Source organism: Pithys albifrons, chromosome 2 (assembly GCF_047495875.1).
Source record: "Pithys albifrons albifrons isolate INPA30051 chromosome 2, PitAlb_v1, whole genome shotgun sequence".
NCBI lineage: Eukaryota > Metazoa > Chordata > Aves > Passeriformes > Thamnophilidae > Pithys > Pithys albifrons.
Window position 1 is genome coordinate 99,193,857 of NC_092459.1, and position 20,994 is coordinate 99,214,850.

The 20,994-nt window shown below is 42.9% G+C and overlaps 1 protein-coding gene across 2 annotated transcripts in view; it reads right to left on the reverse strand.

Annotated features, from left to right (window-relative positions):
* SUSD4 (sushi domain containing 4) overlaps positions 1-20,528 on the reverse strand; it is an 80,703-nt gene extending 60,175 nt beyond the window's left edge. The window contains exons 1-2 of one of the 2 annotated variants that reach the window (XM_071548057.1): positions 20,430-20,528; positions 19,918-20,073 (exon numbers count right to left, since the gene is read on the reverse strand). In XM_071548057.1, the coding sequence (XP_071404158.1) occupies positions 19,918-20,038 (121 nt within the window). In that variant the 5' untranslated portion in view covers positions 20,039-20,073; positions 20,430-20,528. Of the gene's footprint in view, positions 1-19,917; positions 20,074-20,269; positions 20,346-20,429 lie in introns of those variants that run through there. The other variant, XM_071548058.1, reaches the window with a different exon arrangement.
* Between the last annotated feature and the right edge of the window lie 466 nt (positions 20,529-20,994).

The window sequence follows — 20,994 nt, forward strand, 5'->3', positions numbered from 1 at the left end:
TGAGCTATTTTGCAGACAGAGTAAGCAGAACTGAACAGCCCAGCTCAAGGAGGATGAATCCTCTCATGGGCTTGGCTAAGGGGATCAGACTGTAGCTCTGATGTGTAGTTCCCTTTAGAAACCTTTTCAGCTTACTTCATTCAACTTGTAGCATACGCAGCATTATCTATTGACAAATAACCTTTGTAGCATCTAGGCATAGGAGAACATTTACTGAAATACTGTCAGATTTAATATTTTCCTGGTTGTAGCTGACTCATTATGTGACTTGAACGTTATACTTAAATCCAGTGTGTGTGCACAGTATGTCTCTTGGTATTTGCTTTTGTTTTTTAAAATATGTTGTTAAGTGAAAAATGTTCTGCTGTACAAAGCAAAGATGCTGAACACAGTAAGCTACTGTCAGTCTTAAAACACATACTAACTTTTCAAATGCTACATTGCATAAATAGGTATTTAGAGTCTGTTTAAAAGCAGATTATTTATATAACAGTTCATAATAAACCCTGGAGCAACAGTACCATTTTAATTCAATTTTGTACTGAATGTCTTTTTAAAATATACTCCCTTTCTCCAATATACAAAGGCAAAACAGTTCACAAAACAAAGCCCTATTGAGCTGTGCAGTTTTCAATATACATCAGTTTCAATTTTGTAAATATATTGGGTGAAATTCAGCTGTGTTATAAATCCAGGGCTGTCAGAATACTCTGTAATTAATATTTCCTGCCTTTGCAGAACACTGGGCAGATGGTCACATTTTAAAGAGATTTCAGTACAATGGCCAGAATTCATTCCCCACTAATGATTAAGGTGTCTTAGCTCAGGATCCAGATTCAAAAGATGGTACAAAATCTCAATTTTCATGGATTTTTACTATAAATTTGGGGTAAATCACCTCTGAAAATGAAGTCTTTCAATTAAATCAGTGGTCTCCAGTGGGAGTTTTTATGTTATTAACATTTGATCTCGAAATGCCTCTTCATGTGACAGAGCTCAGCCCCAGGCAAAGATTTTTTATTAAATGGGAAAATAAATGCTTAGAGAACAAACTCTGGAACCTAAAAGAAATACAAACCCTCAGTTGTCCAAATAAACTGGAATCATAATCTAGCCATCAGAGAGACCCAGGGTCTTCTATGATCAGTTTTATAACTTATAGGATCAGCTAGGGCAGAAAATTTTTATTGTGTAGGCATTACCCTGCTATAACTGAAGTCTACTGAACAGAAATATCAATTCCTGATTTGGCATTAAGATTAAAGATAATTGAAAAGTGAGTTAAATTTTGTGTTTTTAATGCTTTCAATGTCTATACAGTATCTCTAGAATTATGGACTTAAATGGATCATCCATGTGGTGGTCCTGTGCAGGAGCTGGACTTGCATGACCCTTGTGGGTCCCTTCTATGATTCTATGACAACTGGCTACTGAATGTAAAACTTCGAGGAACAGGAGAACATTTCATTCTCTTTGCTGATTCAGTATCAGCTTTTCCTTCAACACTGACAGCAATTATTACAAATTAGTGTCAACTAGCCCAGGGCTATGAGAGGGATATATATCCCACAAGAGTATGGTAAGGCCTTCAGGTGAAAGCAGCTTCAGATTCAGAGCTAACAAGTGATGACTTACTGAAGGAAGAAGGATCGATGACCAAATACAAATCCCTGTTGTACTCAGCCCTCTTGAATATACAACCATTCAATATGTATTTTCGATTTTTTATAAGTCGATGTTTCAAACCCCCGCTCCTATTTCTGGCTGCATAACTTTGCATTCGGTATACCCATGTATAAAGAGCCGGATGATTGTGTACAAGTATATTTTTTCCTCAAGCAATGCATAAAGGAGTGGGTGTTCACATATGTGTAAGGCATATGTGTGAGCGTTCATCCATATTAACATTTTTGGTTTGTCAGTGGCTACGTCTGTGTGCAAGTAATCAAAAGACAGGTTGAGACACAACACGGAAATCTGTCCCATCTGCAAAATTGAATCAATCATGTGCTGTCAACAGAGATTTAGCACACAAAGAGCTTGAGTCTTACAACACGTTATTGACTTAAGGGCCATGCTGTTGGAGAAAATGATATAAGTTAAGCCATTTCTCACCATGGTATTACATCCTTTATTTAAATGTCTAACACAGGAACAAAGACCACAGCTGTTCGAAAATGTTAGCCAACAGGTCTGTAATTCAATGACCACTGCTAAAACCAAGGTGCCAAGGTGACTGGGAATGTTTCTACAACCAGCCTTACATATATCTGCAGTACTATGAGGGTTTTTTTACCTGCCAGCTCAAGGGTTTTTTGCATCCAAACAGTGTATTGCAGTTGACACAATTTCTTTTCTCTGAAGAACAGAGAGAACAGAAGTCATCTGAGTTTTGCTTCTCTGCCTGCTCAGGGGATCTGAGGAAGCAGAGAGAACAGATGGGCAAAGTAACATGTGCAAAAGTATCTATGAACCCAACTAGTCACTCAACAGAAGATGTAGAGGGGACACTTCAGCTGTCACTTTCCCATAGGTATCAGATAACATTTTTGGTGCTGTTTTTTGTCATGTTTTCTTTTTTAATCACAGGCATTTTAATATGTTAAGCTTGAAATGAGACTATCTGTGGAACCTCTGGCATTGACAGCATTCAGTTAGTCCAAGAAATCAACAGGCATTGTCCACTGGGCCACAAATTATGACCTTCCAGGAAAGGATATGGATCATGTTATGACTCCAGAGCCGCTCAATTTCACTAACAGAAATCACTACAATGAGCACGGGCAGGGCACAGCCAAACTCTGTTCCCACCATGGCACTTTATTTCCTGACTCTGGGTGGCTCCTCACAAGAAAAAGGATTTACATCCTAGCAGCATTTACCACCCACAGACCCTGACAGATTTAGCAGGAGGTACAGTGATTCAGTACACAGAGGATGGATTAAAAATAGTGATATTGTAGCTAAATTGCCTCCACTGTGTCTCTAAGCATGGACAACGTCAAAGCAGCCACCTATGATACTTGAAAACTAACTGTGTGCTTGTAATTGTCCCCACACCAAGGTCATGAAGCATCCCCTGGACATTAAGGCAACAAGGCCAGGAAAAAGACAACCTAGCCAAAAATCCTGATTGTACAGATATTTACTGAACAAACACTGTTGTAGTTTGGGATTATTATGTAAATTCTCTCCCCTGCCACTTAACTGCCCAGGCCAGCGGTTAACAAAAGAAGCAGTTAACTGTTGATCGCTGGGGTGGGGGCAGGTTTGTCTCTTTTGGGTTTTTTTGGATATTCTCCGGAGTCTTGGCTCGGCGGAACGGGGGAGTGGGGGCTCCAAGGAGGCAGGCTGCCCTGCTGGTTACTGCTGGGGTTTTTTCCTGGCTGTCTTGCCGCTGCCCACCTCGGACTACTTTTCGTGCCGTGCTGCTGTTGCTACCTGCCTTGGATTTGCTGCTGGTTGCTCGTACCTTTCTGCTTCTTGGACGGGGAACACAGGGGGAAGAGACTGAGTCCATCTGAAAGCTCACTGCTCGTCTGTTTCGCTGGAGAGGGACTGAAACTCACTCTGCAGCCAGCCGGGCTGTGACAAGGACACTTAAGTATAACCTTTTCTCCCGGAGAAAAAAAAAACCTGCTGGGTTTTGTTGTTGTTTTGTTTCTTTTGTTGTTTTTTTTTCCTCTCTTGTGGTGTTGGGGAAGTGGGTTGCACTAGTCTGTTTACATATATATATATAGCAGTTATCCTTTTTGTATTAAAATTCCTTTTCTTAAATTTGATAAAGAGTGGTGTGATTATCATAGAGGAGGCCCCTCCCCTGCTTGTGGGTAAAACATTTTGGTTTTTTTTCCCTCAAACCCAGACACACTATTTCCTATTCCATGCATTACAGCTTTAAAAAGGAATGTGTCAATAAAGCAAGAGAGAGAAATATAGCACAAACTCAGTAGCATCACTGTGCCCCAGGATATCATAAAACAGAGAGAAGAGCTCAAATATAGAGAGAGTCTTATTCTACTTCCACCATCTGCAATCAGTATGTTTGTTCTGGGATAAAACAACCATCCATAATCAATACTGAAGGAATGCTGGACTGGGTCTCATATACTTGAGCAACTGATCAAGAAATAATTCACCCCTGTGCAAAGCTTACCCTTGTAAGCCTGCCAAGGTCAGTGTCGCTTTAGGTTATCAGCTGTTGGAAGTGCTGGCTAAGTTAAACTGCCTAGAGCAAGGTTTAAACTTACATACCCGACTTCTTTGACAAAATGTCTGTGTCTTACTTTATCTGAATTTGCAATTGCCTGATAATGCAAAGCACATTCTTCCCCCGCATTCCTTACTCTCTACCCTTTCTTCCCTTTTTGGCTCACATAAGTCTTCCATATGTAACAGAACAAGGCTTCATTACAGAGAACATACTAGCATCACCCAGTTGACATTCACCATCATATGTCCTTTTTACGAAATAATTCAAATTAGATTTAAATCCTGGTAAGCTTTTTTTTTTCCATTAAAAAGTTTCTGTATGTGCAGTTTCCCACTGTGATGAAAAATACAAATTTTTTCTTCAACTTAACATAAGAACAGTAATCTCATTATCGAGTATTCTGTATCACCATTATGAGATACAGTGTAGGAGCTAAAGCTAAACCCCATGTACTCTGAATGCAGGTTTTTGCTTTGGTCATACTCTTCGCAAGTGTCCCAAAGGCTGCAGCGCCTCTCTGGGCTGCCCTGTAACTTCACAGTAACTCAGGGCTTTTCTTTCACTGCAACTTTATGGACTTAAAGTTTATTTCATTGCTTAAGCTAATTCTAAAGCAGTTCTTAAACTCCAAAGCCACTTAACTGGTTTTTTTAAGGGGTAAACATGTTTTTTTTCTTCAAGTCTGACAGTACCACCACTCAGCTTTTCTTAGAAATTCAGTGTTACAAACTGGAACTGCTTGGGTACAACAGAGGATTGTAATGACCAGTTATTTTCCAGGTAACCCTGGCAGAAATTCAGAGGCCATGCAGCCTGGTAGGCTATACAACACTCTGTAGGATTAGGAGCAAAAGCTTTCAAAAATCAGTCTCCTTTTCCAGACTGAATCTTGAGCAGTTATTCCATGGGAAAATGTGATTCTTCCTTTATTATATCAGTACTACCAAATGACTCACTTCTTAAAATTATTCTTTAAACTTAAAATAATTAGCATTCTGAGGGGAAATGGAGAAAATATTTATGCTTTGAATTCAACAAACCCAATCTACAGATCTGTACCATACCAGAAGAGCAGAGAGCCATTCTTTCAAAGAGCAAGCCTGTTATGGGTAGAAATCAAACAAATGCAGGGCATCTTTCAGAAGATTAAGTTAAAAACACAAATATGAACATTAGACCTCTCAGCCATATCAGATTGTTCAACAAAAGAGTCAGCTGGTATGGAAAGATGAACCTTTGCTCCAGTCTCCCCTTCAGAGCTAAAAATAATAGTGAGTCATGCCAGTACCAGTGTTGCTATTCAGTTTTACAAATTCAGGTCATTAGACTTAGATGTACAGAATTATTCCCTTCCTACTGCAGATGATGAAATGATAGTAACGAACACTCAGGAACTGGGCACCGACCAGCCCTTATTTTCAAAACTCACTAGGATAGCACAGGAACAAACAAAATTAATAAATACTGTCAAGTTCAATAAGAGAGTCAAGACTAAAATTACCATTACAACTACAATGAAAAAGGAAGCTTTACATAAACCTCTGAACAGTACATCCCTTTTTCCCCATCTAGCACATCCCTGCCTTTTTTCTTCTGTCTCCTTTTTTTCCTATTTCAGATTAAGAGCCAAGTGGTTATAAAGGGTTTGTGAAGAAATTTTTTAAAAGCTAGCTTATCTAGACAGAGAGACCAGATGATTAGGAGAAGGCTGAACAGGAGACAAATTACAAAAAGAGACATATTAAACATTGTTTAAATGCCTTGTAGCTTCCCAGAGGATCTCCCAAAAAAGGCACTGGTCAACCTGTGTTATTTTCAGGTAAATACTTGTGAAAATTGCTTAGAGAAGGAGAGATGTATGGACTGACAAGGATGTAAGGGATAAAAAATTGTCTTCAGATGCTGAATGGAGAGGCTGTACACCCAACCAGAAGAACCAGTATCATCTTGTGTTCTAGAAACAGATTTTCTTCATCCCTGCATGTAAACTGACATGAGCATTGTTTTAGAACTGTTTCATGAGACTAAATCTCTTCAGCTCATACAAACTCCTCTCACCCTTACCTCCTGCATTCACAAGGTCAAATGCAGGACATAATATAGAGCATCCAGATTTGCTCTTGTAGGAAATTTGGCAGTGCTGCTGGTGACTAGAGTCCTCATGGCCTGGATGACTGCCTTAGAGCGAGAAGGGAAATTCAGAGGAGAAATGGAAAGCTGATGAATAGGAAAATCCCTACATCATCCTATTTCCAAAGACGTTCAGATCAGGGAAAAACCAGCAAATGGTATTTCCAAGCTAACAAACAGCAGCATCGTGTTAACATTCACAGTAAGCTGCCAGTCTCATTGGCTCCTGAAACACTGCTGCAGCTCCCTGTACTGCCTTGGGTTTGTACTTCAGAGGAGATTTTATGACAACAGAATCACTTCACTGCAAGGACAGAAAATACCAGCATATGAAAAATACTTTTTTATAGCAATGTATGTATATGTACACTACCAAAGGACTTCTTCCTCTCCCATAAAGCAACGAAAGAATTAAACTGAAATTAAGTATGGTAAAAAGGGATATAAACAGCAAATGCTAAGATGACTACACAGTTGCATCTGGGAGCTGTTACATTGCTGCCTTGGGAAAAAATAATTATCTGATCAGATTTATAAAGTATATAAAAATCAGATCAGATTTATAACTATTTTCTCTGAAAGTCTGCATTTTTAAATCACAGCTTTAAACAGGTCAGGATGGCAAATGTCATGAACCATTTACCTGTGATACTAATGCACTGCAGCAAAATCTCTAGCTGACATAATCCTGAGCTACTTTAAATGAGTGCCCCCTTGTATTTATTAATATTCTAATAATGCTAGCATTCTAGGAAAAAGTTTTAAATAGTAGATTTTTTTCAGTCTCCTTTATCAGGTTAGATTCCTGTAACCTTGGCTCTAAGTATAAGGTTTCTCAGACAGCCTGTTGAAAGAACCAAGAAAACTCTGCCACACGCTGAACCCAGAGTTAAAATATACACCTATCAGTAGCATCCAGGAAACACACCTCCTAGCACATCAAGGCTACTGCAGAAAGGCATCTTTCATCCTGGTTTTGACAAAATTCCTCTCCCCACAGTGAATGTAATTTATCTGATGGATTTCTCTTTGAAATGAGGAATGAAGTCCTTCTCTGTAATGTTACTGTACATGAAATAAAAATGAAATAGAAACTAAATATACCCAACACTATTCTGCTCTCCATCCCTCACATGAATCCAATATCATTCTTGCACCTAAACAGAAGCATTAAAGGCAACATTCATCCATTTTTCAGTGTAAAAGGCAACCTTGTAAATGTTAAGAACAAGCATAAGAACCTTGGAATGACTGTCAATGAGAGTAGTATATTCTTCTGCCATTTCATAGCTGAGGTGCTTTTTTTAGTTTCTTAGCCTTGTCCAGCATATATGCATCTATCTATCTATCTATCTATCTATCTATCTATCTATCTATCTATCTATCTATCTATCCATCCAACCACCTAGTAATAAGATTAATAAGGTCACACTTAAATGCATTCATGCATGGCTATTTTACAGATACATGCAGGGCATATATCTCTTTTCTGGGTTAAGTAAGGGTGGCCCGTCCACCCGTCTCCTCCATCCCCGTGACGACGTCATGGTGTTGTTGTAATCATCACGAGAATCCCACTGAAGGGAGTGGATGTGACCAGTACCAAAGTCCAGGGTCTGGAATTTCTTGTGCCTCCTCCCCCTCAACGCCGTCTGGGTTGCAACCAGCGCGGAGCATCCTTGGAGGCAAACACAGAGACAACCCAGGCTTGTCCCCGAACTAGGGCATCGAGATCACACCTGGCTGGTAGGGAGTCTCAAGAGTCAGGCAGGGCTACTCCCAGAGCATCTGCCGACTTTTACCCAGCTAACCACACCGTGGGTGGGGGCCCAGAGGGAGGCAAAACCGCTGCACCTCCACATCCGCTGGAGAGGGTACTGCCTGGCGCCTGCATGAGGGAGAGCCGTTCCAGACATGACACCTTCCCCAACCCTTCCTGGGCAGATCAGGGGCGGGGGGTACACAGCGATCAGCACTGTACAGATATCCAAGCAAACCCCAAGCTTTGGAGCGGGGCTCAACCGAGCATCACTACAATCGGACCCTAACATTCTCCACCTCTTGTGGGCAAGCCTCAGTGAGTCCCTTAGCTAGGATTACGGGTGGCCACGCTCAGCCCTGCCAAGTAGCCGCCACAATCGGACCCGAACATTCTCCACTCCTCACAGGCAAGCCTCTGTGAGTCCCTTAGCTAGGATTACAGGTGGCCACGTTTTGCCCTGCACTGTAGCTGCGTCTGGAAAAACCCATCCATAAGTGAGAGACGGCATGCATACTGCAACAATACATGACATGTGTCTCCACCACCTCTTCGCCACAACCAGTAAGAGGTCTTTGATGGGGTTGGCCCCAGCAGTCCTTCCCGACAAACCCCGGCTCGGCAACCAGGCGTATATCCACCTCCAGTGGCGGTCTTTGGTGACCTTAGACCACCAATTGACCTGGAATCATCATGCAACCAGCCAAAACTTCGCACGACAGGGCGAAAGCCCGTCCGGTATGAGGGAAGTGAACGCTGACAGTGCCCCCCCCACGAGCAGCTGCCGGCGGTGCCCAACTTTGTCATCCCATGGGCAGGGCGCCGGGCGACAATGAGATGCCGCCAAAAGGTTTGTTTCACCAAAGGTACGATCACTGGGTGGCGAGGCCAGCGAAAGGGAGGAGGTGACAGAACGCCACCCCTCCAACCTGGGGCAGTGGTCGACTTGGTTACCCTTGAGGGCATCCGGCAGGACCAGCGAGGAGGTGCGACCATCTGCAGCTGAGCCCAGTCAGTAACGTCCAAACACCCTCAAGTTCATGGAGAGGAGCACCACCTGAGCATATCAACTGGATGCCTCGAGGCCTGACATTCCACACCCTACGGGCAAGCCCGTAGGTCCCATACACTTGGATTACAGATGGCTGCTGTCGAGGCCACAAGGACATCACAGCGGTGCAGCAGGGAGGTGCCCATCCATGAGCCTTAAGAGAGTCATAGTTACTCCCGCCAGACAGCTACGTACCCCTCCTGCATCCCTCCTTTATAGCCAGATGCCCTTGCTAGCTCATATGCCCTTTCCTGCAATTTCTTCCACTGGCATCTCTTACAGTCACAGTTCAGTGGTGTAGCCCATTGTGACCTAATTTCCATTAAGGTACAATGGTGCTGGGCTTTATCTATGCACATTGTTTGTGCAGAGATGAAGTTTGTCTGGTGAATATTTTCACTGGGATTTTCCCTTTGGACTAAAATATGCCAGCCCTGACAGACCAGCCTAGTCTTGACAAAATCAGTCCTAGACTGTACCTTTGTCATGCTGGTCTCCAACAGATACACTGGATAAGGGCAGCAGTGACAAATGACACACAGGCTATCAGGAAGGAATGAATTTGCTGGTCTGGAAAGGTTGATTCTTCCCTCTGGGCAAACTTTTTTGTGTCACTCTTTGAAAAGAGAAGAGGATAAAGCCTGAAACAACAACCCTGCTTTTTGGGACATGAATCCCATTGTGGAGAGGGAGGGAGAGTTTTAAAATGTGGGTACTGCACTGTCACAACCATGTCATACCCTGCAACTCACCAATGTAACTTTGGCTGGTATTAACCTTGAATTATGCTTAATGAAAGAGAGGCTATATCTTCCATACTTCTTCCCTGGCTCACAGAAGAACCTCAGGTCTCAGAGACAAGAACAAAGAAGGAGTGCAGAGAGCAGAGCATGTGCTTGTATGACACAGCAGTGGAAGACCTGCCCAGAACTATTCTCTTTGAACCTCAGGAGGAACAGAAGAGGATGTAGTTTTGTGGTCACAGCAGTGTGGTGCTCTCCCAGAATGGCTAGGACTATACATTTAGGTGGTCATGGCCCCCCTTCAGAGAAGAAAAGAATGTTCTGCACGTCACAAGATCAAGACAAATGTTTGCATATTCTCATTTTCACTATTTCTCATGATAACATCATTTTATCTTAATTCCTTCAAGATTACTGCAAAGCTGGTAATTGCAATCAAGAGATTTTATAAGTCCAATTTACAGGAGACCATATTATTTATTATTTATTTTCAATTCTGAGTGGATCATTTGTGTTTTCTTTGAGTAATATGATGTGTACAAAATATCCCTAAAAGTGTCAACTAAGTGGAGAGATACAGAAAAATTACTCTTTGTCTCATAAGTACCCATGGCTTTCAGAATACAAATCATTCTTACACAAGCACAGGAATAGCATGGTAGTTTTACACAGAGTAGTACAAATACATAAAAGACACACTGAATGCCATGAAATTCTTTCAGCTGATTTATCCAAGCAAGTGGTCCTGTTGACCTCAGTCCCCACACTTCCTCTTGGAGACTTCCTCTTGCTAGTTCAGTCTTAATGTTGCTCTAAATCTCTCTAACTTCCATTTTAGCCAAACCAAGCAACTCCTCCACACACTCTTTAGTATCCCTCACATCTTCCTGTGCCACTCCAGACTCCTGAACAACACGATCTTCCTGGATATCCACAATTAGCAACCATTTTGCTTGGAATAGGAACTCAGGCACGAGGGGTGACAGATGTTAAGTAGCTGCTTCTAAAAATTGCAGTTAAAATTGTTTATTTGCAAACACACATGGAAGTCTTAAGCTATTGACTGGCTTTTGTGTGGATCTAGTCTATTACCATGGGGCTATTCAATATATACAACTTCACTCAGTCTACAGAAATAAAACACAAATTCACTTGAGTGCAATTTACTGTGGCAATAACCATACTGTTTACATCATGATCAAGTACAAAGAGTTGGTCTAATATCCCCAAGGAGAACAGACTGTGTAAATAAGCATCTTTTATAAGAGGGCTCTGAGATTTATTCCTGATCCTCTCCAAGTGTGACTTTGGAAAATCCTTGCAAGCCCTTCCAAACTAGCCAGGCAAAGCTGACCTTTTTGATAGCTGCTGGTGAGCTTTCTGATCTTGTGTTAAATACAAACTTAGCTGTGACCTTAACTGAACTAGAAAAATGGAAGTTCTACCACTGAGAATCACAACAGCTCCCTCTGTGACGGCAGAGTTTAAGCTCCCAGTCTGTTAATTAATACCTAACTTTTCAATGACACTTTGTTGGACTGGAGCAGTCTGGATTCTTCCAGCCTGACCCACAGAAGTGACAGCAGGAGTCAGAATGGCCAAAGACTCAGCACTGGTGGATTTGCACCGACACCACAGTGCAAAAAGTAACATTGGGACTCCCACACTAGAGAAGTAAATCCTCAGAGTCCTATGTTACAGCAAAGATCATTCAAATTAGACTTGAGAAAAACCTTTTCAAAGGTTAAGAGAGTGAAGCACTGGGATAGATTGTAGACTTCCCAACATAAACTCTCAGATGATAGCATCCTTAAGGTATGTATGTGGATCCTGTGTTCTGGGCAAGAGGACAAACTACAGGTGCTTCTGAGGTCTTTTTCAGTCCTATTTCTGTGACTCTGTTCTGGAGTCTTTTGTCTTACTTCCTGAAAGATGGAAATGAAATTTCTATTCCATAGTTTTTTAGTGTACATGCTCACTGGTGCTAATGACAGAAGTGAGAACAAGACCTCATGTTCACACAGGCTTTTTTTTCTAAGCATCTTTTCCTCCCTCCCAGCACGTATGGCAGCTTTTCTCTTGAATCTGTGTATGGTGTTCTCCAATCTCCTGACAGAGAAACAACTATGAGAGCTGCTGCCTTTCTGCAGTACTAAAAAAGATCTGAAGGCTTTGCATTTTCAAAGACAATCTCTTCTTTTTAGTGTAGTCTCTTGGTCTCCAGAATGGGAGTCCAGTCATATAATGATTCCTCTGATTTGTGTGCATGCCATAGCCCATTTTTGATTCAGTACTATACAAGAAAGTTTATTTTTAGCATATTATCTCATGATACCCTTGATAACCCATCTACATCATCTAACCCTTAGTAGCATAACCTATTTTCTTCCTCAGTCTGTTGCAAGCCCTTTTGCTCTTTTCAGTTTTCTGACTTTTTTCCCCCCAGATGTTGTAAAGTTGCAGAATTTGGTTTTACACAGACACTCAGCTGCACCCTTAGCCCTGCTTCACCATGTGCAGTAAGCATCAAGAGACCAGGCACTGTACCTGTTTCATCTTTCTACTTCCTCCTCTACATTGCGCCTTACACTTCCATTATCATCTTTCTGCTTCCTCCTCTACATTACTCCTTATACTTTATTAGCAAACATTTGTAAGCTGAACTCGTGGTTTTATGGGAGCACATCACACATTCACTGATTTCTAAAGTGGGATGGGCAGTAACAAGCAATGGCGTTCACATCATAGTCTGCACAGAGCTGCCTGGTCATGCAATGCTCATTTCACCTCTAACCGTTTGAGTATGTTACAATTAATTTAAAATCACATGCAATACTTCTCTAATGTTACCCTTTCATGCAAACTATGATCATGAACCACATGATTGAACCAAGCAGAAATACCAGTCCTGTTAATATGGGCTTTCCAGCACAAGAAACAGGCATAATACCATTTTTCAGGGCTCTATCCTAATTTATAATAAATTTTTTATTGTTGTTGTTATTCAGAAGATGTTTTCGGTGTCTGGAAAAATGCCATGTGCTATCTCAGACATAAAGGAGTCAAGAAAATAAACCACACTGGAAAAACTCCCTCTGTGATTTGCTGAAGTAGCAATTTATGTGAATAGGAAATCAGCTGCTCATCTCAGTTAGAAGACAATCACAGCCAAAGAATCCTATTATAAAGGCCATTCCATAAAAATGTGAATTAGGAATTTCCCTAAATTCTATTTACAGAAGAAAGTGCTGAATGAAGATCCAGAGGATCTCTTCCCTGTCTATGGCAACATCTGTTTCTTATGTGAAATGTGTCATCAAGATATTTAATGTTTTTATAGTCATTTCTCCATCTAAAAAGGGACATAATAAAATTTACATTCCTTTATAAAGTGCTTAATTCTAAAGATGGCAAGAGCTATATGAAAAAAAATTCATATTTTTATCACTGTTGTTGCTCTCAAGCTAACATAAGCAAGAATGTTTGTCAAATGCATTTAATGAGATATGCTTATCAAAAGTAAGTAGGGATACTGGCAGAAAAGCCCCATATACTACTTTAAAAAGTTGGTCCTACTGAAAAAATCAATTAATACATAAACGTTCCTGATAAATTCTGAGGCCTCCCTAGAGAAAAAAAGCTTGTTCCATCCCTTAACAACAAGCAGAAGAGCAACCCAGGATGGACACTACTCTGTTTAAAAGATTCAAGGGTCACAAACATGGGAACATATCCAACACATTCGCCCTGCAGGATCTCAGTGCGCACAGATGGCACCAACAACCACTTCCACTGTTTACAGTACACAGAGAAAGAAATACCCTGATTCGGATAAACCCCACCAGCATCCCAGCTGTTCAGGAAAAGCCATTGGGAGACCCCTCTGAAAAGCAGGTGGCCAAACTCTGTGTGGACAGAAGCAATGGGGTAAGATAGAAGTTAAGCATGGACATCAAAACCTGCTGTTATAAACCACACCACTGTGAAATCTGGTAGATGTACAGCCTGTAGTTGGTTTCAGAATGCTATGCTTGTGCCACATCCAAGAAAATAGCTGAGAAGATGTAAAACCAAGTGAGGAGATGTTGGTTTCACAGCTAAATTGCTGAATTTGGTAGGATACTTATACCTTCAGTCCCCTTAATATGTTAGCAAAGCAAATTTTTCCACTTACTGAATCAAATTGTACACACTACACCGCTTTATCCCTCGAGCTCATTTTCTGACTAAGCAATGTTCACCACTAAGTGTAGCCCAGTCTTCATTCACATTTGCACTGGCATATAGCAAATATGAATTCAGGCCACACTTCGTTGTCCTTTTCACACCTAAACCTTCATGGAAATGCACATCATGAGTGCAAGGTTTTCTACATTTAATAATGTGTATTTTATTATGAAAAAAAATGAATTGCAATCAGGGTTAGACAATATTGGGGAAAAACTGGAGTACCTGATCAATGCTGTAGAAAAAATTGGTAAGAATTGTTTTTAGCAAGAGAAGCCAGTCAAAGATACACCCTAACTGCCTAGAATGCACTTTTGGAATTATAAAGAAGGTTTTCTGAAAACTCAGAAAACTCAAAAGTCAAAAAACATAACATCTTTCTAATTCTGGTAAGAATATTTCATTATTAAATTACACAAATAGCTAGAATAAAAATCATGAATGTTAATGAACCTTTTACTTTGGTAAACTTCAGTTTGTATTTTGTTAAAATTCTTATTTTTCATTCCTGTGACATTTTCTTTTGGGATGTTCTCAAACAAACTCATGACATGCCCACAAAATACATCGCTTATCTACTTTACAGATGAGAAAATCAAGCAAAACATAATTAATTAACTCTTCTAATGTTGTAATCATCCCTAATATAGAGATCAAAGATACTCTATTGCAATCCTGGGAGTAAGGGAACAAAGCAAAAAGGCAAAGTTAACCTCAGTCTGCAAATGCCATGGTACATCAGCGATAAACCTGCTTCTTGCAGGGTGCTAAGAAACTGATTTAAGATTAATCTGTCAAGTATGCCCACCTCTCTCAAGGCTGTAGGCAGAAGGATGTGCCACTGAGACAAATGATGAGCTCCCACCCTACAATGGCCCTGACTTTGCCGCTTGCAATCAGAATGGCTACAAAGCGGTACTGAACTGCCAGCTTCAGTCTGCAAAGAGGGGACCAGAGGTTGCATGAGGTGCATCTGGGACTGAGAATAATACCGTGTCATGGTGGGGAAAATCTGTTCCCTCCAAAGCACTGAGCTCCAATAAGCTGGAGGTTAAAAACAATCCTGCAAAATAACTGATGACTTCATCAAATATACAGGGAACTCAAGGCTGAAATGTCTATTTTGCTTGACAAGCGAAGCAGATGCACTGAGAGGGAGTGAGTAAAAGACATTGACTACAGACTTAGTTAGATGATATCAGAAAACATTCTGAGTTTTCAGAAAACCTTCTTTATAATTCCAAAAGTGCATGCTAGGCAGTTAGGGTGGATCTTTAACTGGCTTCTCTTGCTAAAAACAATTGCAGGTCACAAAAATATAAGCAGGTAGACCTGAATCATCAACACACAGAAAAACTTGTATTACCCCAGGGAAATAAGTTCACCATTCTCAAAAAATTGAGGGATGTACTTCTGGTGGCCACTACATCCAAAGTCAGTGGCTAGATAGTGTAACCAAGGCATAACCAAGATTTCAATCAAATGCAATTCAATCACAGAGCAGTAAAATTTAGCTTTGGTCTAAAAAAAACCCCACCTATATTCTTCATGGTATCACTATCATTCAGCATATTTGAAGGCTTCTAAACACGTCAGATTTCCTTACCATCATGCATGATGTACAGTACTTCACACCTTAAAAGCACCCACCAATGTGCAGGGATATTGCCTGCAGAACATGCAACCAGGGAAACACAGCAAATTGACTGCAATGCCAAAAATAATAAAAGAAGTAAAGTGGCATAGAAACAACTGGCCAGGTAACAGCTCTGAAGGAATAAGCCTATGAGTTTCAGGGAATCAGGAATGAATATAACCCAGCAGCATCATATCATGACAGTAGAAGTACCCAGGGTGTCTGAAAAGAAGCAGAGCCTCTACAGCATGGGCAGCCATTCCTCAGGTCTGTTCAGTGCCAGTGAGGCTCATGGGTAGCACATTCCACAGGGAAGTGGTTCCATGAAAGCAAGCTAATGGTCTGAATGACCAGCAATCTAGAAAGTATGACACAGACTTAAGAAAAGGTCAGAGAAATTGGAGCCATCCATTCTTTGCAGGAACTGGAATTTGCACTTTCGCAGGTGAAGATGAAAGAGAGGAACAGAATGTGAAGGACAGCCAGAAAGCTGATCCTGATGGAAGTCAGGAGCAAGACAAGGTGACAGCCCATGGCCCTATCCAAGCCCACAGAGATGCTTGCTTCAGCCCTGAGACTCTCCATGAAGTCATCCAGAAGACACTGCAGAGGAACAGAGTTCATCCAACTAACCTAGGACAATAAAGTAGATAACATGCCCAAGGAGATGTCTTGGTACAATGACAAAATCCTAAGACCTCATCACAAGTGTTAAAACCAGAAGCTTACTAAACTTTTTTCTCCATCTCCTTTTAGATTGCTCCATCCTCCACAATTTTAATAGAATTCCTGGCATTTGAAATATATGTGGAAATATATTGTTCCAGCTATTATCTCCATACCTCCAGTTTCACAGTGAACTATGTATAATGCCCTAAAAGTCCAAAGTAACTTGTCATCAGCTCCATCCACTATACATTTCATTTTTCCTCATACCAGCCTTCCCACCCTGCTCCCACTTTCTCACTTTCTTCTTTTGTCTCTCCCTACCAGAAGGACATTGAGACACTGAAGCATGTCCAAAGAAGGGCAATGGAGCTGGTAAAGTCTGATGAGGAGTGGCTGAGGGAGCTGGTGTTGTGTAGCTTGGAGAAAAGGAGGCTTACTCCTCTCTACAACTACCTGAAGGGAGGTTGTAGTGAGATGGGGGACAGTCTCCTCTCCCAGGTAACAAGTGATAGGACAAAAATAAATGGCTTCAAGTTGATCCAGAAGAGGTTTAGAATGCATATTAGAAGAATTTTCTTCACCAAAAAGGTTGTCAAACAGTGGAATAGGCTTTCCAGGGAACCACCACCCCTGGAGGTATTTAAGAGACATGCAGATGTAGCACTTGGGGCCATGGTTTAGTGGTGGCCTTGGCAGTGCTGGGTTAATGGTGGGACTCCATGATCTTAAAGGTTTTTTCTAACCTAAGTGATTCTATGATTCTGTAAACAAAAATGATTAGATGAAAGCCATAAGCTGAAGTATGAGAGATATACTTTATCCTTGGTATCAGCAGAGTTAAATACATCAGGGAGGAATGAGATATATTGATAGCTGAAAGATTTGTTCATTTGAGTTCACTTCTACAGCAAATTTTTTCACTAGATCCACTTTTGAGAAAGTCAAACTGTAATAAACAGAGTTATTCTCTGTAGGGTTATTGACAAGGAAAAAAAAGACTTATAAATAGTATTGATTTGAGGTGAAATGGTAGAACGTGACAATCAATAGAGCTTAGTCAGATATAAAATAGAAGGAGTCACACAAGTCATGACAGGATTATTATAGGAGACAAATCCTGGTATCAGCTAAGGAATGGAGGAAGCTGTAAATGGGATCCAAAATGTAAGCTGTGGATTGCTTTACAGAAAAAATAGCCCTAAACTATTCATTTTCATGTTTTAATATGTGAAATAGTTTTTATTTCAGAATATTGTCACTGCTGTTTTTCTAAAGCTTTTGAAACAAATTCTTTCCACCTCCATAGTATTTTCATTAAATGTCATCAAAACTCTTTTCAAATCACTGAGAGAAGTATGATTATCCTTATTTAACAGATAATGAGAAGTTAGAAAGAGATTGGGGGTATATTTTCCAAAGCAGTCAGTAATGCTGGGTGCCTTCTGTCTGGATACACAAATCCATAAAATGAGAGTCCTACAGAAACTAAATTTTCAAAAGTCCCAGGAAATCACAACACTGGTCGATGTCAACAGCTGCTTACAAGTTCCCAAACTCTGAGTCACAGGCTGTGGAGCCGAAAGCTGAGCCTTCACAGCAAGCACAGTAAGCTGTGTAAGCACAGTAAGCTCACTCACAGATATAACAGGGTCTAAAATAGGAGGGATGCTAATTCACAGACCTCTGTTCTAATTACAAAGCTCATTATTTTTACCACTTGAATGACTCAGGGTATAAAAACCCCAACAGCCAGATATTCTGTCACACGAAAGAACTGTACATTTGCTGATATTTATATAGTGCCTAACTTCTGAGCACAACCACCCTGGAAAATAAGAACAGCAATGAATATTTTTAATTGGTGATTTTACTCATGCACATTCATTCAGTGTATTGCCTTTTCCTAGAGTCTGGACCAAAAGAAAATAAATTATTGAAAGATCCTAAAATGCCTTGCAAATGAAATTTGATACAGAATTAGTTACACTACCAAGGTGAAAGGCAGCGATGTTAATAACGATCAACACCACACAAGAATCTATTGCAGCCTGTGAAGAAAACGATTCCATTCAAGGGAGATATAAACCATAATTTTAAGAATCTCTTGCACTAATCAGCTAAATAAATGCTGACAATCAAACTGTGGGATATACAGAGACTCAGGGAGGAGGGGGCCTTGGAACAGCTTCATTGTTATGAATGGAGCAATAAGAAGGAGGTTGAGAGAAGGACAGGAGTACACACAACTCAGCCGTGAGAAAGGCACAGGACAGGCAGGATGGCATCACCACATTGAAATACGAGCTGGCCAGGAAACTAAGGGTAACGCAGTGGCAATAAAGTAAAATAAATAAAATATTTTTAAAAACCCCATTGATTTCTAAAGAGGTATTCACAGTGACTGAAACACTTTAAAAGCCTGTTTAGCTATAATCACATTTGCACCCACGGGATTTCTATTGGAAAATGGCATTATCGTCTCCAGAGAAAAAAATAACACTGAATCACATCAGGAGGAGGATGGACAAGATGACCTTTTCAAGTCCTCTTCAGCTGTATTTCTGTAAGTCCATATTCAGTGACAGAAAACACATCTGGATTGGAGCTGCTGGGGTTTAGGCATCAAGTTAGAAAATTTTGGCGTAAGTCTTTGGCATGAGAAGAACCCCAGGCAATTTTTATATTGGGCTCTGTCTGCCATTAGTGATGTGATTCAATCATAAAATGGCATAGTCCCCCAACACAAATATATATAATAACACCCGGAGTAGAAATGTGAAGCTGCTGTCATTATCACAACCAAGTTAATTTTGCAGCAAAGCAGTTTACTTTAAGACTTTTCCAGCAATCCAAGTCTAATTATGGAATCAATTTAAAACAATTTTGTAATTAAAAGTACCTGCTGAAAATATCTCACAGGCTCAATAATTTAAATGATAGTGTGAAAAGGTAATTAAAATTAAAAGGGCCAAATGAGGCTGGGTCGCTCCTCCAGCAGGAGAGTGCTGAAGGACGTTGCATTTGCAGACCCGAGCCTCCTGCTTCTCCCCAAATTCCTGCTTTCCCCAGCTGCATAGGGATTTCGCACTGAGAGTCATCCAAGAGAGATTTCTGAGCGGACCGCGACGGGGCAGGGCTTTTTTTTTCCCCCCCTTTTTTCCCTAATTCAAAAAATTACACTGTTTCAAAACCAAGCTGTACTTACACAGAGCCAGTGCTCCCTAGCCGGGGCCGGGGTGAGGCTGCCTCCTCCCGGGGTCCCCCAGCGCGGTGCCGAAGGCTTCGCGTCCCCGCGGCGGGCACGGGGAGCCACGGAGCGCGGGGAGAGCGGCGCCTGCTCCGCTCGGGGGCGCGAGGCGCAGAGGGGGAACTTTCCGCGCTTCCCCCGGGGTCGGGCAGCGGGGGCGTCCGGGGAGGGGGTGGCTGGGGTCGGGGACCGGGCGGAGGAGCGGGCCGGGGTCCCTGTCCTTCTCTCACTCACTCACTCACCGCCCGCCGCCGGCCCCGGGCCGAGGCTCATCGCCAGCTGCAGCCACAGCGCCGCGGCCAGCGCCCGCCGCCGCGCCGCCGGGAGGGCACCGCCGCCGCTCGCCTGCTTCCCATGACACATCTTCTGCCCGCCAAAGGCATCCGGTTCGCCGCCACCTGCAACGAGAGAGCCGCTCCGCCTCGCCGCTGCCCGGGGCTCCGCGGGGCGCCCCCGCTGCCCCGCCACCCGCGGCGCGGCTGCCCCCGCACCGCCCCCCGCCAGCCCCGGGACACGCACCCGCCCACCCCGCCGCCCTACCGGCCCCGGAGCTCCCACGGCCGGGCGCCCCACCACCGCCGCCGCCACCGCTACCTGCGGGGGCCCCCCGCCAGAGCCGGCGGTACCTCCGCGGCTGCTGCCGCCGCCTCCGCCGCTGCGGCTCGGCAGCCTGCCGGGGCCGGGCGGAGCGCACACGCACACACCGAGGCACACACACGCAGAGACGCGCACACGCGGGCACGGCCGGCCCTACCTGCGAGGGGAGCAGCGGCAGCCGCAGCGCGCACCTGCCCGGCCCGCCCGCCCGCCCGGCCGCGGAGCGGAGCGCCACCGCGGGGAGCCCTGCGCTGCGGGACCGCGGGACTGCACACGCATGGCAGCCGCGGGCAGGGCTGCGGCGCCCCGCCGTGCCCGGCACGGCGCGATGTCCCGCCGGGTGGCACCCCGGGGCTGCCGCCGGGCAGCCCGGCCGGCCGGGGAATTCGCCGCCCCGCTCCGGAGGGCGCCCGAACACTTCCAACGGCAGGGGAAGGCGAAGTTAAGGCTTCGCTCCTGGTGGTTTCTGGTCGTTTTCGCCTCAGAAAGGGGTTTCATGGTGGGTAGCTCTGAGGGAGCATCTTTAGGATGCCCTGTGATTCATCACGTAGGCACAACGTTAGCTATGAGACACGGTTTACAAGTGCTGGTACCAGTGCCACATCATTCACAGTTTTTGGGAGTGGGAAGCTGTATTCCAGAGCACTCTCACCCATCAGCTGCCACTGGAGAAAAGCAGGATGTCTGGGCCTGCCAGATGAAGCAATTTGCTGTTGTGAAGC